At 38.7% G+C, this 27,947-nt stretch overlaps 6 protein-coding genes across 10 annotated transcripts in view; 3 read left to right on the top strand and 3 right to left on the bottom strand.

Moving 5' to 3' along the window:
• Positions 1–571, bottom strand: part of scaper (S-phase cyclin A-associated protein in the ER) — a 58,374-nt gene extending 57,803 nt beyond the window's left edge. The window contains exon 1 of one of the 2 annotated variants that reach the window (XM_044356334.1): positions 246–571. In XM_044356334.1, the coding sequence (XP_044212269.1) occupies positions 246–413 (168 nt within the window). In that variant the 5' untranslated portion in view covers positions 414–571. The remainder of the gene's footprint in view (positions 1–245) is intronic. The other variant, XM_044356336.1, reaches the window with a different exon arrangement.
• Positions 572–2,453: 1,882 nt separating this feature from the next.
• rcn2 (reticulocalbin 2) lies at positions 2,454–6,948 on the top strand. 2 transcript variants are annotated; one of them, XM_044355721.1, is made up of 8 exons: positions 2,454–2,554; positions 3,046–3,192; positions 3,880–3,982; positions 4,061–4,257; positions 4,356–4,469; positions 4,594–4,687; positions 4,810–4,949; positions 5,132–6,948. In XM_044355721.1, the coding sequence occupies exons 2-8, from the start codon at positions 3,046–3,048 to the stop codon at positions 5,273–5,275; spliced, it is 939 nt and encodes a 312-aa protein (XP_044211656.1). In that variant the 5' UTR covers positions 2,454–2,554; the 3' UTR covers positions 5,276–6,948. The 2 variants fall into 2 exon arrangements, with proteins under 2 accessions (XP_044211656.1, XP_044211657.1); XM_044355722.1 differs by having other exon boundaries at positions 3,046–3,220.
• On the top strand, positions 5,966–15,611 carry pstpip1a (proline-serine-threonine phosphatase interacting protein 1a). The gene is made up of 15 exons (XM_044355719.1): positions 5,966–6,064; positions 7,817–7,917; positions 8,012–8,086; positions 8,234–8,268; positions 8,382–8,488; positions 8,613–8,675; positions 9,106–9,210; positions 10,241–10,286; positions 10,547–10,626; positions 11,281–11,379; positions 11,484–11,580; positions 11,804–11,891; positions 12,010–12,086; positions 13,327–13,424; positions 13,563–15,611. Exons 1-15 carry the CDS (start codon positions 6,035–6,037, stop codon positions 13,692–13,694), a joined length of 1,233 nt encoding a protein of 410 aa, XP_044211654.1. The 5' UTR covers positions 5,966–6,034; the 3' UTR covers positions 13,695–15,611.
• tspan3a (tetraspanin 3a) lies at positions 15,101–19,968 on the bottom strand. Of its 2 annotated transcripts, XM_044355725.1 has the most exons (8): positions 19,761–19,968; positions 18,698–18,889; positions 18,193–18,267; positions 17,865–17,966; positions 17,571–17,723; positions 17,341–17,424; positions 15,813–15,942; positions 15,101–15,706 (listed from the first exon to the last, which is right to left on the bottom strand). In XM_044355725.1, exons 1-7 carry the CDS (start codon positions 19,824–19,826, stop codon positions 15,850–15,852), a joined length of 765 nt encoding a protein of 254 aa, XP_044211660.1. In that variant the 5' UTR covers positions 19,827–19,968; the 3' UTR covers positions 15,101–15,706; positions 15,813–15,849. The 2 variants fall into 2 exon arrangements, with proteins under 2 accessions (XP_044211660.1, XP_044211659.1); XM_044355724.1 differs by having other exon boundaries at positions 15,101–15,942.
• Positions 19,969–20,071: 103 nt separating this feature from the next.
• ch25hl1.2 (cholesterol 25-hydroxylase like 1, tandem duplicate 2) lies at positions 20,072–21,960 on the bottom strand. Its single transcript, XM_044355723.1, has one exon. The coding sequence runs from the start codon at positions 21,941–21,943 to the stop codon at positions 21,110–21,112; it is 834 nt and encodes a 277-aa protein (XP_044211658.1). The 5' UTR covers positions 21,944–21,960; the 3' UTR covers positions 20,072–21,109.
• On the top strand, positions 21,940–27,754 carry si:dkey-24l11.2 (uncharacterized protein LOC100034462 homolog). 2 transcript variants are annotated; one of them, XM_044355718.1, is made up of 12 exons: positions 21,940–21,963; positions 24,373–24,989; positions 25,289–25,348; positions 25,433–25,485; positions 25,565–25,709; positions 25,824–26,170; positions 26,258–26,486; positions 26,593–26,707; positions 26,934–27,051; positions 27,145–27,256; positions 27,347–27,459; positions 27,586–27,754. In XM_044355718.1, the coding sequence occupies exons 2-12, from the start codon at positions 24,381–24,383 to the stop codon at positions 27,653–27,655; spliced, it is 1,971 nt and encodes a 656-aa protein (XP_044211653.1). In that variant the 5' UTR covers positions 21,940–21,963; positions 24,373–24,380; the 3' UTR covers positions 27,656–27,754. The 2 variants fall into 2 exon arrangements, with proteins under 2 accessions (XP_044211653.1, XP_044211652.1); XM_044355717.1 differs by lacking the exon at positions 21,940–21,963 and adding an exon at positions 23,266–23,437.
• The last annotated feature ends 193 nt before the right edge of the window (positions 27,755–27,947 follow it).

Below are 27,947 nucleotides of genomic sequence, written 5' to 3'. Positions count from 1 at the left end.
GATGAGTTTAACAAAAGATTCTGCAGGAACTTCAGGGACTGAGAAGGCCTGCTGAGCTGAAACATCACACCCACCGAAGGTAAGGTGACCAAAAATGCTGCTTTACTGTTGTAGCTATGAGCCAGAAACAGCCTTAATAATCCAGTCACTTAGCTAGCTGGGAGTGCATCGGCATTTCAATATGTTTATCCCCATAATGTGTTGTATTTCAGATATAAGCAACGAGCTACTAAGTCGTCACGTACCTTTAAAGCGCTTATGGATGCATTCTTGCTTTTGCCTCCTCCATGCGAGGAGCCGGAGCTGTTGCTACCGGACCTCTCCCTCCCGTCCCCGCCTTGGCTGACTCTCGGGCCGAGACGGTGCTGCCCAGCGCCGCGCCGCCGTCCATCGTGACGGCTGTCTTTGGACATCGACTCCGCCGGTATGTTCAACGCTCAATTTCTCGGTGAGAAATGCAAGCGCACGGACGAAGTTGTCTTGTTGTCAGAGTTGATGGAAAAACATGTCAGTTAGGTGCATGACAGTAACGACAACCTAACACAACAAAAGCAGGAAGTCCGTTGAGGTTAGATTTTTTGACAGGCATTACGCTCATCCAATAAATTCACTGTAGCTAGGAAACGACATACGCGCCAGCCAATCACGTACAGCCTAATTTGGGTCAAGGGGTGGGACAGATTTTTATAGGGCGGGACTTAAAGCTGTCTACCATAGCAACCATGAAGATCGGGCGGGACGTTTGGTTGATTTCTCAGTAAACGTCAAGTGACCGAGAGACAGCAGAAACAAGAAAAGGAGAAATGAATCTGCCTTCAAAATTAAAGTATTTGAAACTACCGATTAGTTTCATTATTGATTAATCTGCCAAATATTTTTTTTGATTAATGGATTAATCTCATTGTCTGTAAAATGTCAGAAAATAGTGAAAAAAATGAATGTTGTAATTTAATTTCTCAGACCCCAAGGTGACGTCTTCAAATCTCTTGTTTTGTCTGAGTCCAAAAACCAAAGATATTCAGTTAACTATCCAATGGAATACGGAAAATTTTAGAAACCTCACATTTGAGAAGCTGCAGTCAGCTTTTTTTCTTTTGGCAAATAAATAAAACAATAATTCGATTAGAAAGATAGTTGCCAATTATCTTTTTATTTTTGGTAAATGATAGATAGGATCAGCCAGAGGGATGAACTCTCTTGAGTGCGGTTAGGGTTAGGCTTAATGTTAGGGTTAGGGTTGGGTTAAAGTTAAGGTTAGCGTACAAATCTCGCAAGAGTTTCACAATTCTTCACACACACGTTCTGTCAAGATGTTATTTTGACTTGTTCCATCTACCCACAAACTTACAAAATGTATCAGTAAACTTTGTGAAACAGGCCTTGATCACCTTAAAGCCCATTTGGCTCCCTGAACATTTTGTTAAAGATAACTAATTGGTCAGCTGCACTCTACTGCCTCTTTCATCTGAAGAATGGTACTGAAACACATGAGGAATGGCACTGGAACACATGAAGCTAAAACATACACTGGAAAGACCAGGATGACAGTGACAGTTATCTCCAGCTTTGAATCCAGTAGCCTATAAATATCACTTTTGGGTGGTGGAATCACGACAGATAATATATTTTTAGGCTAGCACAAGAATAGAAGATGACCTTTATACCTTTTAAACTAATTTCTCAGTTGGTTCTATAGGTTTTTATAGAGCAACTCAGTGTTTATCTGAGCTGCTAAAACAAGAAAATTCTTGAACACCAAACCAGTAAACTACCCATAAATTATACTTTCTTGTATGGAAGCTTTACGATATGTTGTTGACTTGTCTTTATGTACATTAGGTGGACTAAACATTTTAGTTATTTAAAAAATGTGTCAGAGTAATGATTTAATTTTCACTGACGAGTAATAAAACAAGGCACTGTGGTCACACTCGTGGGTTCCTGCGCACATAGGCATTATGGGTAATGAGAGAGTGGACGAACTAGCCAAACAAGCTGTTAAAAAAGAAAACATAGACACCACAATTAAAATTTCAAAATCAGAAGGAATGGGTGTTGCATGAAAGAAAATCAATAAAGAGTAGCAGCAGCACTGAGATCAGGAGATAAGAGGAAGACAGCTACATGCAATTCAAAATAGATTGAGAGAAATAGGGGAGAAAATAGAAAAGACTACGATACAATAACCTGTACAGGACTTTCCACATTATAGGGAAGCACCCAATTGGACTTTGTGAACTTTGCCAGGCACCAGAAACAGTAGATGTACTTGTTAACTGCAGTAAATATACCTCAGAAAGAAAGGACATGATGTAATAACGCCTCATGCCTAAACCTAACCAAGTGGTTGTGTCATGTAGTGAAGTGGGTCTGTCGTGTAGATACTGCGAGTCCGCAAATAGATATACTTGCAGAAAAGAAGAAGAAAAAGAAGAAGAAGAAGAAGACAAATGAAAAAGAAGAAGAATGATATGTTGAAATTTCAGACCGGAAGTACTTTGATCTCCCATGGCGATTGACATTAGTGCAAACCCAGCTGCGGAGAACTTTCACGGTAACAACAATATCCTCTAGTTACATTATTTGACAAACTTGTTGCAGTTATTTGACTGTTGACGTTTTAGCGTTACATTTAATTGTATTTCTTTACTTTGGCTAACGCTTTGGTTTAATCCTCGATTCTGTCTGAATGTCCCCATGTCTCATTCTGTCTCTCACAAACACAAACGTTATAACTTAGTTGCACAGAAATGGATTAAAACTTGACAAGAACCAATACGCTATTGCTATTTGGCATTTTCTCTCTCCTCTCTATTCATATGAGAAGATTCCTGACTCTTTTAGTAGGTTTTATCACTCTCAGTACGAGGCTCACGCACATATGATGTTTAGTGTGTTTGAACTTCCACCAGCTGACCACAAGGTCGCACACTTGCGTTTTGGCAGCTTAAGCAAACTGTAGTTAATTAATAGCCCTTCGTAGTGTTTTCAGTTCCTTTACCCATTATTTTCTACCTTTCATCAGTTTATTGTATCACTCCACAGATGGCACCATCTGCATTGATGACCTCGGCGCTGCTGCTCCTTCAGTTTGGCTTGGGAGAAAACTCTCACAAACATCTTCATGAAGATCATTATATTGGCCAACAGCACAACTCTGAACATGACATGCATGTCCTGCTGGGAGATCAGGTTGCTAATTAAAGGCCTGAAAACAATAGTCAGTTGCCCATATGAACAGTGAAAGAGGTTTTCCTCGTTGTAATCATTCCTCCTGTTCATACTGGCTATTAAAAGATCTCCATCAAATGTGCTTTCAATGCAAGTGATGGGGACCAAAATCCACAGTGTGTCCGCACAGTCATTTTGTTCAAGAATGCTTTTAAAAGTCTATCTGAAGCTTATATGAGCCCTCAGCAGTCTGAGTTAGTCATATCAACTGGATATCTGCCACATTTAGTCTTTTAAATTCCCTCTTTGTGTTTCCTGGGACAGTGTTTTCCTGTTGAGCTGCAATAGAAGTATAGTAACAAAAATAGGAACTTTGGCACTAAAAATACTGTAACATTGAAAGATATCTACTTGATATGACTCATTTGTACAACTGAAGCTTCATATGAGCTTCACATAAGATTTTAAATTAATTTTTGCACAGAAGGAGGCTTGTGGATTTTGTTCCCTATTACAATGCATTACATTATAAATGCATTATGAAGGGATTGGTCAGTATGAACAGGAGGAATGATTATGGCAAAAAAAAACCAAAAAACCCAACCTATTTCCATTCTCCAACTAATTTTTTTTTTACATCTTTCTGCCCAATTCCTACTCTTTATTCATCACTTTCTGACTCTTTGCTCTTATTTTCTGCACCTGTAGGACACTGAGGAGTTAAAGAAACTTAGTCCAGCAGAACAGAGGAAAAAGATGATGGAAATTGTAAAGAAGATCGATACAAATGCCGACAATCTGCTAAGTGCAGGTAACTTTATGTTTCCCTTAAGATTTGGAAATAAATGATTAAAGGTCAGACTTAGTCTGAGCTCTGTTTTATCCACAGAGGAGATCACACTATGGATTCAACAGGTCTATAGAAGATATGCTCTGGATGATGCAGAGGAGCGGTTCCCTGAGTTCGACACTGACAAAGACGGTGTTGTAACTTGGGAGGAATACAACATGGTCACTCATGACCAGCTCATTAGTTTCGATGAAAGTACCGATCTGGATGACCCGGAGCAAGAGTCTCTCAGACATGTAGGCATACTCTCACTGTCCTTCTGAAAGTTCACATTATGACACAGCCTAATTTATCTGCAGCACCTTAACATACTGTACGCTCATATGCCCATTAGCTCCACCTGAAGGAGAGGAGGCGCTTTGATGTTGCTGATATGGACGGCACGCCCGGCCTCAATGTAACAGAGTTTCTCGCCTTCACCCATCCATCTGAAGTGGATCACATGGCTGTAAGATGAGTTCAGCTCATACTTCTGCAAAACCTGATATGATAATGCACTTTTCCTTCCATTATAAGAGTCCCCCTCCCATTTCATATTAAAATGTAATCACTTACCCCTTTTTTCCTAAAAGGATTTTGCCATTGAAGATGTGTTGAGTGAATATGACACAGATAAAGATGGATTCATCAGTCTGAGTGAATTTATCGGAGATGTTCGTGGAGATGGTAAGATCATGTAAGATGTTATTTTAAAGCACAGAATGATCCGTTTGTTCTAGTTTCCTCCGGCATGCCCATTTTGTTTCCCCTATGCAGTTTTAACACTTTTTATCTTTTACTTTTTGAAGAGGACACCCCTTCACAGTGGGAGATTGAAGAAACAGTGCGCTTTAAAGACCTCTATGATCAAGATAAGGATGGCAAGTTGAATCGAGAGGAGCAGCTCCGTTGGGTTGCGCCTAACAGCTATGGTTCGGCAAGAGAAGAGGTACGACTAACTGTTCCAACGTGTGCCCCCAGTTTTGTTGACATAATAGTACAAATTGATGCAAAATTCTTGGTTTTAATACATGGCAAATTGTGTATTTGGATACTCCTTTAGCTGTTGCCTGGTAGGATTATATATAATTTCTGCCCATGATGCTCATATTGCTCTCATGTCATCAACAGGCTCTTCACCTCATCAAGGAAATGGACCACGATGGCGACGGACACATCTCAGAGGCTGAAGTTTTGAAAAATCAAGACACATTCATGAACAGTGAAGTGACAGACTACGGCAGACAGCTGCATATATCACACGATGAATTATAACTATATGCTCCAGTGTACTGTAGAGTTTTCTCATTTGTTTCCATGATGTAATGAAGTGGTTTTCCTCTGTTGCACTTAAACATTAGTCACAGGATGTACAACGCACCCTGAAGATAATTGACTTTATCTGCCAACATTAATGTTGCAATAGAAAATGACATGGTACAAAATAACAGGAACACATATTTTGCAACATAATATATCACCAACACGATCCACACTCTCCGAAACGATCGTAGGGTTGTTTCAGCACAAAATCAGGTCAAAATCTGACACCATTAGCTTCACAAAATAGTGTGTGTGGCAGGGCAGCATTATATTATATATTTTGAAGTATTCCTGTTATTTTGTTTTGTCCATATACTCTTGAAAAGCAGGGAGGTTAATGAGCTAATAACCACTTTTTATAGACATTTTAACATAAAAAACATGCTCCAACCAACAGTCATGTCATTGTAAATTTGTTTTGACTACATTTATTAGCTTTATCTCAGTGTTACTTGTCCCTACACATTGTGTCATGAGTGAACTGACATGAGTGTCAGTTCAGGTTGTGATAACTGCTGACATGTTGCAGCTCTTCCTCATTTAAATCAAATGAGTAAGTAAGTGAGCGTTGCTGTTTGAAGGCTGGCTTCCTGAATGTGTCATGATCCGTTTCACTTGCATCAAGCAACAGCCTTGCACACTGCTGGCTGTCATAAAGTGACTTAAAGTTGAGTGGACTCTAACAGGGACTATTTCTTAAGCGCTGCCAAGATGACATTACAATTTAAAGATGCCTTTTGGGTGAGTTAGTGTCATGCTTAATTCCTAAACTTAATTTTTGTACAATGTTTATGTTTAGAGCTGAAGCTGACTATTGAGCTGTGCATTCAGTGTTTTTAGTATACTCACTGTAGTTTCGAAGTAAGATGCGATGTGTACCTTCCCACCTCTACTCTGTTTATTTTCTTTCATTTTGTCTGGAAATACTTACATACACTAGTGATGTATGTAGTTGTCTGTTATATCTGACTGCAGTGAGCTAAATACCTTGTAGATCTTAATGATGTAGGTCTTCTTTCCTGTCATTTATTTTGCTTTTTAAAGAGTGCGGTCTAGACCTGCTCTATGTGAAAAGTGCCCTGAGATGACTTTTGTTGTGATTTGGTACTATATAAATAAAATTGAATTGAATTTTTCTCACTTTAAAACTAATTGAATATGTATTGTATTGTTCCTTTGATTAAAACATTAACTTTTTTTTATGTATGCAGTCTCAATGAGTAAAAGCATTTTTTGCTTGTATGTCTGGGTTGTGAACATGTTTTCCAATTTCTGTCTAAAACTTTCTAAAACTAGGCCATTAACACAAACTGTACAGCTCTATCTCAGTGCAACTTTTTTTTAGGCCGAAATAACGCCGTGACACAGTGACGTTATTGTAGTAAATGCCCATCATTGTTGAGGGTGGTTCTGTTAATAGGACTTATTTCAGTTCCCTTGAGTGCCTTTGATCTTCTAGCTCTGTCTTTTCAGAAGTGTCATCTGTGTGCAACTGTCCAACATCATTTGACCACAACTTAATGTCTAACCAGTTACCAACAGAATGCAAATGTTATACCATAACTATAGGCAAAACATCAGGAACTGGTTAGTCAGAAACAACAATAAATGGTACTCTAAGTTCACATTGTGAAGTAGTGTGCTTCCTTTTTCCTCTGTATTATCAACCTGTTATCAGCATTCATATGTAAAATGTAAGTCAGTAACAATATGAATGAATATCAGAGATTTTACCACTACATAGGCTAAATTTCACCTGAGTATGAATACTCTGACATGAGTAGGATCTTTAGGTACTTTTCCCACTCACTTGCTTTCCATTCAGACTTCAGACAACATTTTCCATGAGATGCCCCTACAAACCCACTGTGTGGTTGGAAAAACAGTCTTACAAAAGACACTTTCATCAAAGTAAAACTCACTGTTGAGTATTTATTTAAATGATCAGCCATTCAATTCAATTCAATTCAATTTTATTTAAAGTGCAGAATCACCATGCAGCATGGTCCCTATAGGTCATCTGGCTCTTTAAAATATGGACCAATAAAGAAACCAACACACATTCATTTTTACTTCTATACTAGGGCTGCAACTAAGGATTATTTTCATTATTGATTAGTCTGACGATTACTTTTTTGATGAATTGATTAGTTGTTGGGTCTGTAAAATGTAAGAAAACGTTGATCAGTGTTTCTTAAAGTCCAAGATGCAATCTAAAATGTTTTGTGTTTTCCTGACTAACAGTACACAACCCAAAGATCTTCAATTTACTCTCATAGAGGACTAAAGAAACCAGAAAATATTCACATTTAAGTGAACTTTGGCAAAAAAACCCATTAATAAATTATCAAAAAAGTTGGTGATTAATTTAATCGACCAATTTTTGCAGCTCTATTTCATGCCCACATGTTGTGTTTGGTTTTGTTAAGGATGGAGCTTTTCTGTGTACTTTTTCCTTTATATTGATGTAAGTTTGGTATTTTATGGTTCCAGGGAGCGGACTTCATCAGTAATATTGGGTATGAGACTATCATTCAGAGACTAAATGATGGTCGACGGACATGCAAAGACATGGAGGAGCTCTTGAAAATGAGGTGGGCTGGCTGATTTGTTTTTAGATTGTACAAGAAAAAACAAAGTGACCGCGTTATCATGTGGTTTGGCTGTATTGTTATTTTGTCCGTGCAGGGCATCAGCAGAGGAGAAATATGGCAAGGAGCTGATCTCAATTGCACGCAAGGCTGGGGGTTTATATGAGATCTGGTAGGTGTGGGTGCATTTGAGCATTAATATTTTCATTTATACTTACGAGCCTGTTTGAACACTACATTTGTTCTGCAGTCAATGAAATGCACAAAAAATGAAATGCATGAAATTGCCCTATAATGTTCTGTGTTTTTGTTTTTACAGCACTTTGAGAACATCCTTTGATGAAATGAAAACACGTAAGCACAGGATATATTTCTGAGAATTATTGTGTCTGTGCATTCTCAGTCGTTTTTTTTTAAGCATCTATACATGTGCCAAGTTACTAACTAGCATGTAATGCGTTCATCAGAAATTGAAAACATAGGAAACTTGCACATTCAGCTGTCTGGCCTTCTAAAGGACGAGGTTAAGAGAATGGAGCAGTTCAGAGAGCGACAGAAAGAACAGAGAAAAAAGGTACTCTCAAGAAACTTGTTTTTCCCTCATTTGCATAAAGAGGAAATCTAAAAAAGAGTTGCCCATGCTGCTGTGGTTTTCTGATAATTTTTTTCTTGTTCTCTCAATATTTTCTTGTTCTCAGTTTGAGGTCATCATGGAGAAGGTCCAGAAGACAAAAGTCTCACTCTATAAGAAAACAGTAGAAGTAAGGTCACTTTATATTATCATGATATGTGTCAACAGTAGTCACAGAGACAACCAGTTCAGTTTCAGTTGTGTATTTATTTTAGTCTACATGTCAATGTGGCAGTGGTAAACAGTGTGAACCGTCTCAGAGGCAGTTTCAGCACATCCTGCTCAAGTCTACTGTACTATATGCAAGAAAAGTGCATGAGGTGCATCATTCTGAAGATATGTTATAGACAGAAAATAAAAACATGTTAGAGACTGGTGTAATGGACACGTTCAGAGGCCTGAGGTCATGCTTTTTCTCCTTAAAAGGAAGTCCCCCCCCCCCACGACCCCGTCCAACCCACCCCCATCCTCTTTCCTGTAAAAGGTTCATAGAGCGAAATGCCGTTGAAAAAACATAGTTGTTATGGTGTCATGTGGTTTCTGTTCTGTTTCCCTTCTAGTCTAAAAGATCCTATGAGCAGCGTTGCAGGGAGGCGGATGAGGCAGAGCAAACTGCTGAAAAGATGGGTAACGCTACCACAGCCACTCCCAAACAGATTGAGAAGGTAAATTGATGATGAAGCCTGATTCATGCCGTGATTTCAGTAATGAAAAACTTGACTTGACTTATTAACAGTCTTCCAGTTTTTTTTATTGTCGATCTAATTTATTTTAAATACATTTCTTTCTGTGCTCAGCCAACAAGTTAGTTGTTTTTTTCTTTTAAAAATAGGACCAACTGTGAAAATATTTTAATCTGTTTTGAATAATTTTGGCCTAATATGTTTTACCACAAAAAAGTTCCATTAACTACATATGAGTTCTTACAAAGTAAATTTACTTTTACTATCTGGTGGACACAAAGATGTCTCCTACTACTGAAAGGTCCATTCTCATGTTTGTATAAGTTTCATACTGGTCTATGATGTCACAAAATCCTGCTGGTACACGTCTGTGCAGTCAGATATCCGGTGAGCACAGAGACACTGACACTTTCAAGTGAAGTAACACTAAGCAAAAGTCATTTTTGATTGGATGGGAATATTTTCAATGTCACACCTCAATTTCAATCTCTTTTCCTGTTTACTTCTTTGTATATTTCACACAAAAGCAAGGGCTCTCATTCAACCCTTTGAGTCAAAATAATTTTCTCAACACAACAAAAGAGCAATGAGGAACTATAGCAACCATATTATGGACATTGCATAACAATCTATACTGCTATGATCAGTCAACCATTTCTCTGTCACTTCCCCTCTCTGTCTCTGTGTCATAACTGTCATCAGCAGTGCCTGAGTCAAATGAGCACTTCATTAAGTATGCATGATATCAACAAATGCTAACATTCAAATTTAAATGTATTTAGCATAACTTCACCTGTAAAAACACTGTATATCTAATAGGGATCGCTTTTGTTGGCAACCACAGGGACAGTTTCTCAAACAACACTGACAGTTATTCCACAGTTACTCCACAACACTGAGATTGGGAAATGCAATTCTCTTTGCCCTTAGCTTTATTATGAGATGTAGGTTTAGATGCAGGTTTACAGATATAGAGGCAATGTTTCATTTTGAAACCTCTTTTCTTTTATAGATGAACAACAAATCTAGACAGTGCAGAGAAGCTGCAGAAGAGGCAGGTAAGGACAGATCATAAGTCACTTCAGCTATTGCGCATTGGCAGTGAGTGTTTACCAGAAACTTTTCTTTTTTTTTGAGGATTGTGGCCACATTTACTTCCCTTTTACTGGGGATTCCAAAAATAGGATTAAATGGAATATATAAATATATATGCTATTTTATGAATGTGATATATGTAAATGGTACAATGAATTTCAAATCTGTGTTACGGAAGATTTGGGTTTACTTTACAATTAACTCTTCTTTCATATGTTTTTAGAGAAACAGTACATATCAAACATTGAACAGCTGGATAAGATCCGTCAAGAATGGGAATCAACACACATCAGCACATGTGAGGTAAAGGATACCAGCTGTATTTTTCCTCTCACTGGATTTATCATGCAAAGAATGCATGCCATGACTTGATGCATTCTGAATTGCACAGACTTAGACCAAGAGTGGCAATACCCGAGGCCTGTTTTGTCAATGAGGATGTGTAATACTTCCTATAAGCAGAATATAAAGTGAGTCACTAATCTGCAAAAACGTTTCCGGGCAACAAAGTCTTCCTACATGTGATAACATCAACAAAACGGAGGCAACCATTGAACAACTTTATTCATCCTTGTAAGGTCAATTGTAAGTGGCAGCTTGCACACACAATAAACCAGGAAACAAAACAAAGCAAAACAGGAAAGACAAGACACAGTTGAAAGCTGCATGTGGAGTTCCAGTGAGCCATACATTAATAAATATCTAAAAAGCTAGGAAGCTTAAAAAGCAGTCAAATGACAGCTATTGATGTTTTTTTTTGTTGTTTGTTTTTTTGGATTGCAAAGAAGCTGAAAGCCATTTTGAGCACTTATTTGTGCAAGTTTTTTGATGCAAGTTGTACGTTGCATCACTGCATTTCATAAGTCTACAAATAATACGGTTAAGTGTTGTAAAAGTACTGCACTTCAATGTTTTCTTGATTATTTACAATTTCTCCCATACTCTATTGTTTTGCAGATGTTTCAGCAGCAGGAAGAAGACCGTCTTAGTGTGCTAAGGAATGCTTTGTGGGTGCATTGTAACCATTTATCAATGCAGTGTGTGAGGGATGATGAGGTGAGATCAGCTGTTGTCATAAAACTATATGGGACAAAACTTCAGGAAGCCCTTCAAATGTTGTGTCTGTTTGAAATTCATTCTGGACAAAACTGCTCTTTCAGTGCTATGACGACGTGAGGAAAACACTGGAAAAATGTGACATCATCACAGACAACAACTGCTTTGTGGAGATGAAACGCACTGGCTCAACCCCCTCAGGTAGGTCCCCGCCCTGCAGCCTTCCTCATTTGGATTTGAATATGTTCCAAAGTGAAAATTTTAATATTATCTCTCAGCTGCTACTAAAACATAATAACTGCCAAAAACTCTGTTGAGTTTTTGGCACCTTTGGAAATACGTGAGGCATTGTGTGTAGCGGGGCCTTACAACTGAAGCATTTGTTTTATTTTTTATTTACTGAATTTCAATTGTCCCTCCACAGGTCCCATTGAATACCAAAATTACTATGAGAGGGATGCAAGAGCTGATAGAAATGGAAGTGCTGGATTCGTTGGAGGAGTCATGAAAAGGTCAGAATTACCAGTGGAAAGCACCAAATAAATGATGATGAAAATGATGATGTATTATGAGATGTTTTTCACCCTCTCAGAACAATTGTTTCTTATTGACTTCTGTCCCCATTCGTAGGTTTTCGAATCTCCTGCAGGGGAACTGTTCGAGTGGCTCAAAAACAAGCATCAATGAAGCAGTTGCACAACCTACTGGTACGGTATAAAAAAAACATTGACGTAACACTGCAATTATAACAGGATCATAAAAATGATTGCAAAAGCCCCTTGATCCCTACAACACAAGGCGTGGAGCTATCAAGTTACATAGTGTTGTAATTATTCTTTACACCAAGGATAGTTGACTACAGGGGGGTATTTTTGCAGTCTCTAAGGGGCATGTGGAAGGATTGTGGATTAGTTGAGCTAATTGATTTTTATGTTAATTGATGATTTGGTAAATGTGGTGGAAAAAAAGTTATATAGTATATATCCACATTTTGTGTTTGGGAGAAATATTAAACAGAAATATTTACAGAAATCAGATTATAAATTGATGTGAAGCTGATTTGAAGTACATTTAAGTATCTTTAACGACTCCCAATCCGTTACTTCTTCTCACAAGACTTCTTTGCTTGTTTATCTCAAATGTGCTTGTTTTTGACTTTATTTACCTTCATATTCTATTTTTCTCTCCTCTTAATTATTACAAGTTTTCTCTCTCTCTCTCTCTCTCTCTCTCTCTCTTTCTTTTCCCCCTACTTTCCCCCTTTCAATTTATAGGTAGACTCTGACAGTTTTATTTAGACTAGCAGTTGTTAATTTCTTGTTAATCTTCTGCACATGATACATGTAACAGAGATGTAGATGTTTGGGATTTTGCATGTGTCTTCTTGATTGTTTGATTAATTCTTTTTTATCAGTATTATTATTATTTATTTGTCTGTTAATTTTCATGTTTGGTTTTTTTTTGCATCAGAGTACCCCCTTAAAAACAAGATGGTGCATCTCAAGGGGCTTATCTTCAAATTAAATTTCAAATAAATATTTATTTCCACAATAGCCAACAAACTACCAGCTACAATAGACACATCTCCTGAATCAGTTATAATACCTTAACACCAAGTGTTCGTGATTGAGAGTGCGAGAAAACTAGTTGGCAAGTGAGTAGATAAGTCAAAATGAATAGCTAGAATTAATGTGTAAATGGTTGAAATCTGCCCTTCCAAGTGGTACGAATGCAAACTTGACCAAAATTACTGAAAAAAAAGAGACCAAGCCTAGAAATAAATGATTGCAGGAACATGTCTTCCAAGGAAATATATTGTCACAGTATCACTTCTGTATTATCAACTGTGTTAAATCCATGAAGGGAAAAAAAGATGGAGGACTGCTGCCTTACATGCACACACACAGTAACTTAACCTATGCTGATTATATCTATGAAACTCCTCAGGTGAACCATCAGAAGGAGTTTATGCTTCCATTCCTGGATTTCATGGGTCCCAACTGAGCACGGAGGAGTACAAGGCTGTGTATGACTATGTGGCCCAGGTCAGGTTCTTGTCTGATGTCTCAGCCCCCCACACAAGACTTTTCATTAAACACACTCAAATGCTTCATATGTTCAAATAAATCATGTTTAATTCAAGAGAAGTCTGTAGATGATGGATTGTTTCTGTCCTTGCTTAGGGGGAAGACGAGCTCTCTGTATCTGCTGGGGATGTTGTGACTGTCACCGATCAAGGTGAGGACGGCTGGTGGATGGTGCAGAGGAACGGCCTTACTGGATTGGTTCCAGGCTCGTATCTTGCCAAAGAATGATTTTACCTTGCCATACACAGGACTGTATGAATACTAAGTTTCCTCATGTAATATTGTTTTGTAAATATTCTGTCATTTCAAGTTGCCTCATATAGTTAAATCTTATGTGCTGCTTATAATTCTGTTACATGCATAATTAAAGCCCCTGTGTGAAGGATTTGAAAGGATTTGCCCATGAGATCCTGAGAATGAAGGACTGAAAGCAACACAAAGCCTTCACCACATTCACAGGGATTGTTTTTCAACAAACAAAAATTCATGCACTCAAACTAATTTCAAAGATGCTATTATAAAAATCTTCACATAGGGGCTTTAACATACAGTGGCATGTGACATCATTTATTGTGCTGGCTAAAATGGCAAACATATTCATATTACTTTGCCCTTACTGCTGGTGTGGTGAGTGCTCCTCATTCCAGTGACAGCTGGGGGATTTACTCATCTGTCACAGAAGGTCACTGCACTAAACGTATTCATATACTCTGGTATTCTTCTTTATTTGATGTCCTAGATGTTGGGCAGAATGTTTGATTTCTATTATTGGCTTGTATATATGATTTCTGAGTAATTCTTGTTTGTATTCTGATACAGAATATTTGTTTGCGCATGAGCATACATTGTATTTATTCAATATGAAAGACAAATACTCAGGTTTTTATTTGTTTTTTTAAGTACATTTTTAGTACATTGTTACTATCCCCCTCAGCAGCTTTGCCAGAGGTGAGTGTCATTTGACCTTGAAAGAAAGCTAATTAATAAAACTATTTGGCATATGATGAAACCACATAACATTTATTTTATCTACCTTATGACTCATTTATTGTAGTAAAGGTTATTCTTAGAATAAGACCAGACTAAAACAATCCAACTACTCTTGGGTCATATGACTGAGTGGTCTGAGCTCTTTGGTCCAAAGGTATCTGGTTACTCTGCAGCGGGTGATGCATTGCTAACTCTGTGTCTATCAAGTTACTGAGGCTGGAAAAAGAGTAGCCAAAGCTGAGTCCTGTTACCAACATTTTAAGTGTGTATGAGGGTCCACAATGGTCACAAGATGTTATAGAGGCAGATATAACTAGATCTGGTGAGTCAAGTAAGTTAAAATAAACATGTGTCAGCTGATGGTAACCTACTTAAAAGTCTAGAAGATAAAGCGAAAGCTAGACAAAGCATAAAAGATTCGACACAAACCAAACCATTCCACCAAATGTGTGAACCCCTTACACCCCTCCCTCATGGGAAACACCCGAACTTTTGACCTTTCTTTACAAGGACCAAGTTGACTTGTTCTTCCACTGACAACAGCCCATGAATATGGGCTTTGTCTGGAGGTATTTTAAAAAATTCAGCAATCTCATTGAATATCTGTCAGGGAAATGAAAAACATAAATCAGATTACACACTCATTTGATTTCAAACTTTCCCCTCACATTTTATTTACATTCTTGAGTATTGCCGTTGCTACATATCAACAAATCAAATTCTAAAACTACACTCAGTGGACAAAAACAAACAAAACCCCTATAGGACAAGTCTATATTGAGATTACAAGGTCTGATTCTTAAAGGAAAGATCAGATGAGCAAAAGCCAGTTGAATAACATAGTTTTACACACAAAAACCTGCTGTGACATCAACTTGAACTATGGTGTCCACTATTTCTTTACAGAATACTGCAAGGTGTCAACCCAAACTGAGCAGTAGTAGTAGTAGTAGTAGTAGTAGTAGTAGTAGTAGTAGCAGTAGTAGTGATAGTGGAAGTACAGGGTAAAATTATACACAGATACAAGTCTTTCATTCAAGTACATGACAGATTTAAATATGAAATATTCAAAGCCATACACATAGTGCAAAATAATATGAGGAAATTACCCTGTCCACATTTAACTCCATACAGTACATGACTAACAAGGTTTGAGTTTGGTAAAAAATGTCACCCTCATGTCATCCTCTGAGCAACAGAATGCTTTCAACATCTCATTCTCATTGACCGTTTAAGAGTTTGGCCAACAGCTTTTGGGAAAAAAAACAAACAAAAAAAAAACAAGGTTAAGTATATAACTTTGTGTGATCAGTGAGTTAAGGTTAGTGTGGTAATACATTATTTCCATGCTCTCACCAGTGACACGTAAAATCTGGAAGTGCACCTACACCATCTATGCATAGGTGCCTCCTGTAATAAGAAGCTCATAGGCAGGATCTCTGCTTCTGCGACACAGCACCACACACGCACACAGCATCCCCAGCATCTAGCAGGAAGAGAGAGACACATGTTCTATTTGTGGTTTTGGTTTTGGTTAAGCCTTTAAACCCTAACATTTGTGGTTATGAAATGTGGGTGTGGAAACCAACATCATTAAAATGACAATCTTAGACGTATAAAAAAGTGATGTATTTGTTGAGCTTTAATTCATTTTAAAACGTATGGCTACACTGAGGCTAATCCTGGAGACATTGTCAGCAGTTAACAGGTTACACCCTGTTATTCACTATAAATAATTACAGCAAACATTGCATATGAGCACATTTATAGTTACACATCCTTTAAATACACAGTATATTAACCAAATGAATAAGAAGATGACTCAAATTAGCAACGCATGAATGCAAACAGCTGCTGATGGGTTTTTTCCAAGAAGCGTCCATGAGAGAAAGCCTTACAGCTGGATGTCATTTTTGTTATAGAATCTAAAGACTGAAATAGGTTAAAGGTGCAATATATGACATTCAGCCCCACTAGATGTCAGCAAACAACTATTTGCTCTGTAAAGATATAGTGGAGTAATGGTAATGTGTGTGCGTTAGTGTATGTGAGTGCATGTGAGCCCCTCCCTGTCCTCCCCGCGTCCATCTTCAACATGGCGACCGGGTCACAAACTTTTTCATATTACAGCTAAACAGTACACAAAAATATTTTTCTGAAAACATTTGAGGTGAGAAATAGGCAATGCAGTAACAAAATCTTGATCCATGTTTGATCAGCTCTGCCTAGTTTGACAGTTTGATCTGAGTTTCATGAGCCGATTTCTTTCCAACTTTATTGAGTAAACAACGTGCACATTTCTTTTGGTCTGAGATGCTGTTGCTCTACTGCGACATCTAGTGGAGCTGAATGTCGTATATCGCACCTTTAAACAGACAGTAGGGTGCAAAAGTTTGAGACCATTATAGGAAACTACATTGTATAGTCAAATAAACATCACATATATGAGAAGTGAAACCAAGCAAATGCTGACACAGGGTGTACTGCTGGTTTATTTTAGGAGGTAGTTAAATAGTGACATCCTATCTGTGTTTCTTTGTTACACGGCAGTGGTTTTTTAAAAAAAAACATGACCAAAGGTGGTCTGAAATTAAAGGGCTACATTTTTTTTAAGTCTGAGAAATATTTTCTTTAGTCTGTGAAAACAAAAACAAAACATGAAACACAACTGGTACAATAATACATATATGATTCACTAATTTTTTTCATTATGCTGAACTTTGCTTGCTACACAGCTACATGAGTCAGCATAGAAATATGTTATGATATAGTCACAACTCAAATTTCAAGGTCCAATTCAAAAGGCCTAGATTAATATCTCTTTTTTCTTTATTAAAAACTGCTGCTGTTCTATGAAATAAGGTATCTTATGAAAGTTGCATACCTGGATGGCAGCAAACGTCAGTGCAGTCCAGATGACATACATCATGATCTCCTTCAACTTCTTCACAACCAGAGCTTCACAACCCTACACACACACACACACACACACACACACACGCGCATACACACAGTGAATATATTTTAACATATATGAAACTATGACAATCTACTTGTTTTAAAAAATGACCTGTCTGTGGTTTGAAAACTTGAGAAATTTAGAGGTCGTTTTACTTCTTGGTAGAGATCTTCAGGACGAGTGAGGGACCCTGTGCAGCTTCCAATGTTGGATTTGCAACAGCTAATAGGAACACTGTTGTTTTTTGATTCTTCAAACCAGTGTGTATTCTTCCAGTCTGAGTAATTGTGGATCCCGCAACACTGAAGCTGTACAAATGAAAACAATAAAAACTCAACATTACTGTCATCTGCTTGCTCAGTTATAACATTTGAGAGAGACATAAAAATGTTCCATCATATCACTTTATCTGGTTTACAAGGAAGACAGAGAAGAGTTTCTGTCCTCACCTGTCTCTGAACGTAGTCGATGGCGCGGCTAGGGGCGTTGCTGTTGGTGCCGTTGTACTCATCATATACTTTCTTGATTGAATTATTAACTTCATCTTCAACCTAGCAACGATTAAGAAAAGTGACTCAGCATTTGACAACATATCTAGAATGGTGCAAATCAGCATGATGGCAAACACAAGCAGATTAGATTAAGTAATCTACGGCTGATAGACTGTTCCCACTCTAATGGGTGGGTGTTATCAGGAATATCTACTGGGCTACAAGTTAAGTATCGAACAAGGCCAAGAAAAACAAACGTGTACCAACTTGTATTTGACCTTCTCACCTTTGCTCTGTAAATGTATCCAAGAACCACCACAGCCACTTCCGTCAAGAAAACCAGCAGGAGAATGACAACAAACTGTGGATTGAATTTCAAGATTTAGGAGAAACAGACCAAAGACACTTGGATAACTAACACACATACAAGTAAAAAGTGGCTTTGTGTGCCACTGCGGTGTGTTCAAGTTCAAGGCAGAATATTACAACTTACTGGTTTTATAAATAAGGGCTGTGAGAGAAAAGTTAGGCTTTTTGTGCAGTTTGTTTCATGGATGAATGCATATGTGGTTAGTTATTTCACATCTTTAATCTCTTTTTTATACCTATTGATTAATTCATACCTTATGCAGTTTTGTGCTTCTGCTATGACTAATCAGTCAAGTCATGTTTGAAATAACCTGTTCTAACACATCCTGAAGTCCAACTTTGTCTTCAAATCTTCAATATGATCAATATACTATCAATATATTCTTATTTATCACACTAAACTTGATAACTGGTTTACTGACCGTCGTCAGTCCACAGTAGCTCTCTCTCACTGTAGCGCAGCATCCAATGAGCCCGATAATAAAAAGGAGGGCTCCAACTGCGATGATGATGACTGCTGGGACGAGAGTGTACATGTCTTCAAAGAAGTGATCATAGTCATCATACGTAATGAAGACATAGGCTCCAACATAGCACAGGATACCAGCAGCAGCCTGCGGGTGACAAAACCATCAACAATTTATTCAAGCCTATCCACAAACGGAAAGCAAGTGATACCAACATGTGAGAGACCCTAAGACCCCACAATACTCTGTGGTTGCTTTTATGATGGCTACTAGTCAGTATGTATATCTGTGTGTTCAAATAAGCATGTAATTGTGAAACATTAGTATAGATTTAGATACCACAAAATATACAAAATTACTTATAGCTTATTTTACTTTTTGAATGCAGTGCTTTCACTTATAAAAGGAGTACTTTACATCGTTATATTGGTACTTTCACACGGGTAAATAGTTTCTCTATCACTGCTTATCCTCATTAAAACACCTACACTGTTAATTAAAGTGACAGTGGATCTGCAGTTCAGCAGAGTGACCTGAGGGCTTTCAACCAAAACAACTCACACAACTTCAAATGTTTTTGTGTTTTGTTTTTTTATGAAATAGCTAATTTGTCTTCTGACATTTTGTTTTAAGAAATTATCAGCATGCATGGCTCATTTTTGGACTGGTGAATAAGGATAAAGTTCCACACAGGGTAAAAAAAAATAAGTGATAGTTTTGACTCCAGTAAGCAACACTGCACATTTTTTGAGGTTTTTTTTTTTTTTTTTTTTACTGCAAATGTGATGAAAGGTGCTTCGTTTAACGTGTTGGTGTGAACTGATAGTCTACTAATTCAACAAAAGACATAATATCTCCTACATAATGTCTTCCCTGCTGCCCTCTCAAACTAATCCCTCCCTGGATAAACAAAGGTCGGCTGCAGCTGCTAACTTAGCCTAGCAGCTGACTGACACTCAGCTAGCTAGCCGGTGCGCTGTGACGCACGTTCAACTCAGGCAGAAACCTCCAAACTTACCCAAAATATCAGGTTCAGGAAGACCAGCACCGTCTTCGACGATGTGATGCCGCACTGCCCCATCATCGATACGTGGATTCAATGCTATACGTATTGAGAAAACTGTACAAGTTTCTACTCAGACATGTCCCGGCCAGCTCCACCAGTCGCACTCCATAACCCAACTCTGCCTGCCTGTCAGTCACACTGTGCTAGCTGCACCAGCGGCGCAGCGCCACCACCGCCACTATAACAACAACAAACCCTGTAGAAACAACCCCCCCAAACACAGAGGGCATTACTCAGCAGGAGACTAGGGTGTACCATTTTTATTTAGTTAAATAATAGACATTGTTGGTGATATATACGGTGAAATGTTAAAGATGAATATTGAAAATAAAAAGTAGATTGAATTCAGACAAAAATGGCAATTAGAGCGTTTTGCTGACATCTAGTGGCAGAATATATAATTTGACTTTAACCTGCTTTTTCCTCATTCATAAAACATTTGGGTAGCAGTGCTAGTCTGGGATCATCACGTAGGCTACATGACCTCAAAAAAACAATACTGGTATCAAAAAATTAATACAGATAAGAGATAAATAGTTGAAAAATAAGAAGGGAAATGTACTAATCCAGGGTCAGAGGTAACAAAAGCATCAATATGTGCACTTTGTTATGATCTATACATATAGCTTGATTGTGCACAATGAATGACATCTCTGCAATGAAGATTTAAAATAAAATATATTCAAATGATGTTGTCTGTGGGCCTGAAAACACAATGAAGTGAAACTATTTGAGAAGAAAAATAGATTAAATGACACTGTGGAAAAGTATCTCAGAGGATGTATTATTTATATGAGGAAGAACGTAATGTAAGCCATGTCCGAAGGTCAGGATCACTTTCAAAGTAGAGAAACCAGGCTCGCAGGAGACAGATGCATTTATGCATTGTTTATGTTGCACACATACTGTAGATACGATGAACAAATTTTGTCGTCATCATTAAAGCCACAAGGAAAATCACATCACATTTTTGTGAGCAAACATTTATTACACAAAGAGCGTACATGTCAAGAAAAAATGCACACAGAGACACAATTATTCTTCTACACCAAGATAAGAAGAGTGGAAAGGTAGAAATAAATGAATAAGACACACATGTCACTCTTAATACTAAATGTTTTTTTTTCTAAATATAATTACTGTAATATACTTCAGTTTGTAAGACAAATTGTTTAGAAATAATGTAATCATTTTTAAACATGTTCTTTTACTTCCACTCCTTCACACTTTGAATGCTTTTACATCCACATATGAAGTGAAACACAAATCTCTAACTATACTAACAATAATGTAACAGCCTTCTATCTCACAGCGGTAATAAAGCTGAAATCAGCATGTGTGCCAAATATTTTGTCCCAGTGGCTGAAGTGTGGTGCAAAGTTGGTGTTGGGTTTCTGATGGTGCACATCGTGTTTGCTGGGCCCTCCGTAGATGCCAAATGGTATCAGACGAGATGTGGACCAGGGGAAATCGTAGCCACAGTGATCCTCTATGGAAACATAGACATGCAACACCATGAAGGTCCATGTGGTGAGTAGATGGCATCTCAGGATCACAGGGTTCAGGGTGGTCCAAAAGCCAACCGTGACCAGCTCCCAACCGCCAAGACACTGAGTTGCCAGAGCAAAGGGAGATGAGTAATTATGATGGATGGCATGGAAAGTGACATACAGCCAGCGGATCCTGTGATGGAGCAGGTGCCAGATGAAGTATTGGAAGTCAAAGAGCAGGAGGTTGCCTATAACTCCAGCTGTCAGCTCCAGCAGAGATGGAGCCTGGTCAGGCAGGTCCACAGGTGGCCTCCATACCCACTGAGCCACTGATGCTGGGAGCACAAGAAACACATGGTTGTACAGGGTGACGCCTGCACAGTGCAGCAGTGTGGAGGCTGTTGGCCGACGGCCGGGTTGCATCTTGAATTGCTGGACCCATGCCCACCTGTCTCCTATGATGTCACAAACAAGAAAAGGAAGGCACAAGACAAAGTATGAGGACACGGTCAGAAGAACGGGAAAGAGTGGAGACCTCAAATAGTCTCTGTAGTTGAGCCTCAGGCTTTCCCACAGAGGCTGCAGCAAAGACTCATTTCCTAAGCATCTTATCAAAAGATGTATGTTGCTATACGCAAGATCCATCCTGAAATAAAAATCACAAGGTGAGTATCTTATGAATGTCTGAGGAACGTAGTTGTTCCAGCCAGAAACAACGGTTATGGTAAAGACTTCATCCTATGAGTGCTTGCTTGTGCTTTAGCTCACTGTGTGGTATCAAGTGACAACAGGGTGCAACAAATTATTCATACGTGAATGGGAACTGGTAACATATATACTGTATCTCTGGTGACAAACACGTCAGGTGTAAAATAATCTTAAAAGTCACATTTTACTCATTTTCTGTTGGTGCCATACAGTATTGCTGTTCAAATTTAAGTGACTTAATTTGCCACTGGCACAGATACACGAGTACAAACACACTGACATTGCTGCACAGTTTTCTCAGTCATTTAAGCTTTTATATTTTATTTTAATGTGTATATATATATATATATATATATATATATATATATATATATATATATATATATATATATATGCAAGTCACACTTGAAATAAAATTTAAAAAATAGAATTAAATTAACATAAATGCAAGAGAATATAAACAATTACAGTATACAGGGCCTTTGGTGTGTTCAGGTGTACTATTGTACATTTGTGCTGCATCATGCAATACAGATTTTATTAGAAGGTCTATTTTAATGTGAACCAAGTACACAATTTGGATGTGTAATGTCTGAAAAAGTACAGCGGCTTCCCTTTTTTGTCATACTGATGTTTGAAACTTTTCAGCACATTCACAGGACCAGGGTGTGAGGGTGGGTATGAGTTTACTGTGAAAAAGGGTGTTGAGAAAACTGGCTATTTTGGAGCTCTCACTCCTAACACATGATCTTCATCAGCAAACAGAAATGGTAGATGTTCAAATATCCATTTTTTCTGATAAATTTAAGGACTTATCATCCATGTTGGCTAAAAGGCCAAGGTTCAATATCACCACAAGGTCCATTTAGTCGTTCTGGAGCTTTTGATCACATGATCATTAAGCCAACATGAATGAGATGTCAGTAAAATGTACAGAAAAAAGGGAAATTTGGACATCTACAATTTTCATGAACATGAAGATCATGTGATATGATTGAAAACTCCACAACAAGCTATTAAATGGACTTTGTTGTAAGATTTGTTTTCTGTTGCTGTCTCAAAGTTCAAGCGTGAACTTGAACCTCCACTTCACACTCCCAAACTGTAGAGGGCGACAAAAAAGTCTATTCAGCGTACTACAAACAGACAGTAACTGAAATCTCCATTACCTTTACACATTACATCCTCTATTGCTTAAAGTTACGAAGCCAACTGTTACCCCATAACGTTTCGGGAACCTGTCGTCGCACTTGATGACATAAACTTACTGCGTCTTTGTTTTCGCACGTTAGCATGTAGCAGGTAGCGGTGCAGTCACTTGACAGGTGGCAGTTAAGACCACTTTAAAATGTAACTTGAAGCTTTTTAACAGTTATGATATTATCATTACAGGGAGTTAACCTTCACGTGGACCCTGTGTGTGTATTTGAGGTAATGTGACTAACATTAGACACTTCTGCAATGACTGCATAAAGTTTAGCTAGTTAACGTAGCTAAGTAGATAACACAACATTATTAAACGTTGGTGTTTTTCTGTTTAATATCATTCTCGGCGGGTTAACATGAGATGGTTAAATATCCAAACGCCATGCTATTGTTAGGAGTGGTTTATTGATGATCCCCTTTTTAGGTGAAATATAACCAATTCTATGGATAGGTAATTTACACACTGAGCAATAGTTTAAAGTCCATGGAGAGTATTTTTTTTCTCGTCTTCAAAGAGACACTATAATTATGTAAAAAAATTTGTGCAGGCCTCTTGCAGATCAACATACACTAGATGGCACCTCTTAATTTTGCCTCAAAATAAAGAAAAACTCAGTGATCATAAGTTCTCAGAGATAATAGAATTGGTAACTTGGGCCCTACAGGAGTCCATATTGTTGTCAAAGGTGACATGTTTGACATGCTTATTTTGTCAGACAATCATTCACAATGATACAAAACAGAGAAAATCAGAAAGTCCTCACATTCGAGAGGTTGGAACCAGGGAAAAGAATTTTTGCTTAATAAAAATGGTTAATGGTAGATGATTATTTTTAAGCTCTAGTTTGGATGAATGCAAGAAATCATGATGCTGAAACATATAATGATATTTTAGACAGTTGTTTGCTTCCAACTTTGTGAGAACAAACCCTTTCCTGCTTGAACGTGACAATACCGCCGTGCAGAAAGCAGGTCCATAAAAATGGTTTACAGTGCCCTGCACAAAGCCTCACCTTCACCTCATTCCACACCTTTGAGCCACACCTTATTGCCCAACAGCAGCACCTGACCTTACTCACTTACTTACTTATATTAGTACAAAAAAAAGAGATACTTCTCCATAGTATTTATAATAATTGTTACTATATTCATTCTTTCAGGTGTTAAAATGATGGAGAACAGTGAGGGAGAGAAGACAGGTGAATCAAAGCTGGTCCATCAGACACAGCAGCTGTGCCGCTTCTTCTCTCAAGGAAGACACTGCAATTTTGGGAAGAAATGCAGGTTTTTGCATGTAAGAGATGATGCCAAAGCTCATGAGAAGAAAACAGCCAGGACACTCAGCCAGTCTGATGTCATGCCACCCCACTCAGAGGTCCCTGGTAGAGATGTAGGACACAGGCCTCCACCCACTAACAACTCCAGGGCTGCCCCATCAGCTGGCCGCCGCCCCTGCCGTTACTTTATCTCAGGGCACTGCACCATGGAGGACAGATGTCGCTTCTGGCATCCACCACAGTTCCCCTCACTGGATGACCAGCCTGTTCCTGGAAATCATGCAAGACCCGTGCAGAGGATGCCACCTGTACCCCGCCCCAACATCCTCCAGGAGGTCAAGCTGTGCGACCTCACAGAGGACGTCACCAAGCAGCTACGAGACACAGAAATCAAGCAACTGAAGAAGCGTTTTCCCAAAGACCAGCTCATTATTCAAGAACGGAGCGATGGCATGGTTACATACTACAGGGTGACTGTAGAGGCCACTGATCCAGATTGGGTAAACATTTTCCTCCACCAATCTTCTTTTTGCTCTTGATGCCCCAAGAGATTAGAGGGAAAATTCAACCCAAATACTGAAGGGGAAATTGGGTAAAGCAGTGATTAAACATTGCAATTTTGGCTCATTTGAAAACAAGTGATTTCGAAAGCTAAATATGGCCAGAATCCAGTTTTTCTTGTAAATAAATAATAAACTTTTCTTACACTTGTCATGCTTTGACTTGATAGTCAGTTACACTGATGAATACTACTCTATCATAATTTGGAAATATACTGACTCTACATTCTAACTCACAGCCTTTTGATCTGAAAGAAATAGACATCATGGTGAGCTTTCCGGACAATTACCCTCAGGAGGTAACTAAGACTAAAACTCTCATTACAGTGAATGTTTTGTAAAATACTCAAACAGTTACTTATCATGTTGATAATTTTCTGTAGATTTTCACATTGGACGTACCGTTGGACCAGGATCTGCCGCCAGTTATGGCAAGGTAAAAGCATTTCCAGTTTATTTTAACATGTAATGTTTTGAATTATTGACAGTCATTTCTATACATTTTGGCTATGTAGACATGTACAGGAAGCATCGTGTGAGTGGCTTCAGGCCAAGCATGCAACCAATCAGCTTATGGGAAAAGTAGAGCTGCTCTTCCGGCCTTTTCTTCGTTGGCTAGATCGTAGTTTGGAGAGACTGTTCACTGAAGGAGCCAGGCAGGTGAGGGAGACTGCACCTCGCTTTTGGCTGTGTTTGTCAACATATTTTCCCTTAAAAATTATAGCACTGATAAGAAAATGTTTTCTTGTCTCTTATCTCTTTTTTTTTTTGCAGTTGAAAAAAGACATTGATATAGAAAAAGCTGGATTGCAGTTCATACCATACCAGGAGCTCAAGGCAACGGTGTGTGAAAAATCTGAGGATGCAGAAGAGGATGCCAGTGATGAAGGAAAAGTTGAAAGGACAGAAGGGGAGAGGACAGTGGAGGGAGGGCAGGAGGGTCCAGGTTGTGATGACAGGCAGCACCAGCAGGAGGAGGAGGAAGCCAGTCATCTGGTGGAAAACATTAAGATCAGTGATCCCCGCAGAGGCACAGAGGTGAAGCTGCTGGGACTGAGGCTCGGAGAGAACACAGCCACCGTAGTGGCCCAACAGATCACAGTTTGTCTTCAGTGTAATAGGTAAGGAAAGAGAGCTAAATATCATGTCTATATCACAAATTAGAGTTTGTTTAATTTGACTCTGTGCTGTATGCATGCTGTCTGCAGGTGTAAGATAACTGCAGACCTGACGCTGACTGGAAGGACACCCTGCACAGCTCAGTGTGAAAAATGCAGTGCAAGCATAAACGCTGCTTTCAGGCCCTGCATGCTGCACCATTACAGTGATGTTCTGGGATACCTGGACCTCCACAACGCGGCACCCGCTGACCTTGTGCTTCAAGACTGTGATCTGACCGTGGGATGCCTCAGCTGCTCCCAGGAGGGCCCTATGCAGGTGATGTCCTGCTTGTCACTGCATTTCTGTTTTGTGTGAAAATCAATAGCAGTAAGTAAGACACGATGAACTCTTCAGAAAGTTCTTTGTCTTTATTTTTCCTCAGAACATTTCCTATGGTCAAACAAAGGAGTTTAATTGTGAACACTGCCACAGCAAACTCAGCATCCTAGCTGAGAGCACAAGATTCCAATATATTCAGCCACGTGCCAACAAAACAGGTTAGAACTCACCTACATTTGCTATCCAAGGGATCAGCAAAGGCTTAAGATCTTACATAAGTAAACTGCCACAGTTGGCTCTCTGGTCATTGTTTCCTCACATTAAAGTTACACAGTGGATGAAAACCTTTAAATATGAGTATTTAGACACATACGAATATATATTTATTTACCGAAAAGAACCAGAAAGGCCAATGTAATGTGATTTTTGTGTGTGTGTGTGCAGGTCCAAGTGCCTCTGTTGTTAATTATAAGTCGATAAGAGACCCTGCTGTTCAAAAGGGGAAGCCACTGCCAGAAAAAGGAACATGCAAACATTATAAACAGAGCCATCGGTGGCTAAGGTATCACCTGCAACGTGTCCTGTCTCATTTCACATATCTGATGTATGTTGGAGCTCTGAGAAGTTAGTGAAAACTCTGGGCCCATGTTCACAGGTTTCCCTGCTGTGGTCGCGCATACCCCTGTGACGTGTGCCATGACGAGGACCAGGACCACCCCATGGAACTCGCCACTAGGATGATCTGTGGCTACTGTGCCAAAGAACAGGTGAACTGTTAGACACAAGGCTGATGTTAGACTTTCACTCTGAATTTGAGCATTTCCTGAATTTAATCACCGCATTGTTTATCTTTGCAGCCGTATGGCAATGGGAAGCCTTGCATCAGCTGTGGAAGCATGATGACGAGAGGCGCACGCACCAGCCACTGGGAGGGAGGACTGGGATGCAGAAATAAAGTCAAAATGGGCAGGTATATATCCACCTAAAGACATTAGAGTCAACATATTAGAAATTGACTGCAATTATTAGTGATGAAAACATGATAGTAGTTGTAAAAACAATTAATTTATTGGAAAAAAATTTCCTTTCTCTTCAGAAATGATCGACAAAAATATGCCAACACCAACAAGACGGTTTCAAGGAAGGCAGGCGGAGACAAGAAGTAGTTGGTGAAGAAGAGAATTATTGTCATTATGTAACACATGATCCACGGTTTGAGTGAAATTTTTTTCTATTTTCCCCAATAAATCATGTTGTTATGATCATTCAGTGTGAGTGTGATAAAACTGTACCAATTCAAGTCAATTTGTCTTCTTGTTTCTTCACTCAGATGTTTGAGCTTCACTGTGCAGAATGATGTGTGTGCAGAGTTTGATACGAGAAGTCTGTTTTGAATTTAATATGCTGAAGGGGGAAAGTTTGAGGTGTGTAACTACGAGCAGGATTTGTGACATCACA

Source organism: Thunnus albacares, chromosome 7 (genome assembly GCF_914725855.1).
Source record: "Thunnus albacares chromosome 7, fThuAlb1.1, whole genome shotgun sequence".
Lineage (NCBI taxonomy): Eukaryota > Metazoa > Chordata > Actinopteri > Scombriformes > Scombridae > Thunnus > Thunnus albacares.
This window is presented reverse-complemented; position numbering and strand designations above follow the sequence as displayed.

What these genes read in the sequence shown, in the direction of transcription:
- ch25hl1.2 (XM_044355723.1), bottom strand. Translation starts at nt 21,943, where the DNA reads ATGGATCTTGCGTATAGCAACATACATCTTTTGATAAGATGCTTAGGA.
- pstpip1a (XM_044355719.1), top strand. Translation starts at nt 6,035, where the DNA reads ATGACATTACAATTTAAAGATGCCTTTTGG. An exon ending in AATTTAAAGATGCCTTTTGG is followed by an intron (nt 6,065 to 7,816) that starts GTGAGTTAGTGT and finishes TTATGGTTCCAG; the next exon opens with GGAGCGGACTTCATCAGTAA. An exon ending in AGAAAGAACAGAGAAAAAAG is followed by an intron (nt 8,489 to 8,612) that starts GTACTCTCAAGA and finishes TCTTGTTCTCAG; the next exon opens with TTTGAGGTCATCATGGAGAA.
- rcn2 (XM_044355721.1), top strand. Translation starts at nt 3,046, where the DNA reads ATGGCACCATCTGCATTGATGACCTCGGCGCTGCTGCTCCTTCAGTTT. An exon ending in AGCAAGAGTCTCTCAGACAT is followed by an intron (nt 4,258 to 4,355) that starts GTAGGCATACTC and finishes TATGCCCATTAG; the next exon opens with CTCCACCTGAAGGAGAGGAG. An exon ending in CTGAAGTGGATCACATGGCT is followed by an intron (nt 4,470 to 4,593) that starts GTAAGATGAGTT and finishes TTTTCCTAAAAG; the next exon opens with GATTTTGCCATTGAAGATGT.
- tspan3a (XM_044355724.1), bottom strand. Translation starts at nt 19,826, where the DNA reads ATGATGGGGCAGTGCGGCATCACATCGTCGAAGACGGTGCTGGTCTTC. An exon ending in GCTACTGTGGACTGACGACG is followed by an intron (nt 18,268 to 18,697) that starts GTCAGTAAACCA and finishes TTCAATCCACAG; the next exon opens with TTTGTTGTCATTCTCCTGCT. An exon ending in GATACATTTACAGAGCAAAG is followed by an intron (nt 17,967 to 18,192) that starts GTGAGAAGGTCA and finishes AATCGTTGCTAG; the next exon opens with GTTGAAGATGAAGTTAATAA.
- si:dkey-24l11.2 (XM_044355718.1), top strand. Translation starts at nt 24,381, where the DNA reads ATGATGGAGAACAGTGAGGGAGAGAAGACAGGTGAATCAAAGCTGGTC. An exon ending in AGGCCACTGATCCAGATTGG is followed by an intron (nt 24,990 to 25,288) that starts GTAAACATTTTC and finishes TCTAACTCACAG; the next exon opens with CCTTTTGATCTGAAAGAAAT. An exon ending in GTTTGTCTTCAGTGTAATAG is followed by an intron (nt 26,171 to 26,257) that starts GTAAGGAAAGAG and finishes TGCTGTCTGCAG; the next exon opens with GTGTAAGATAACTGCAGACC.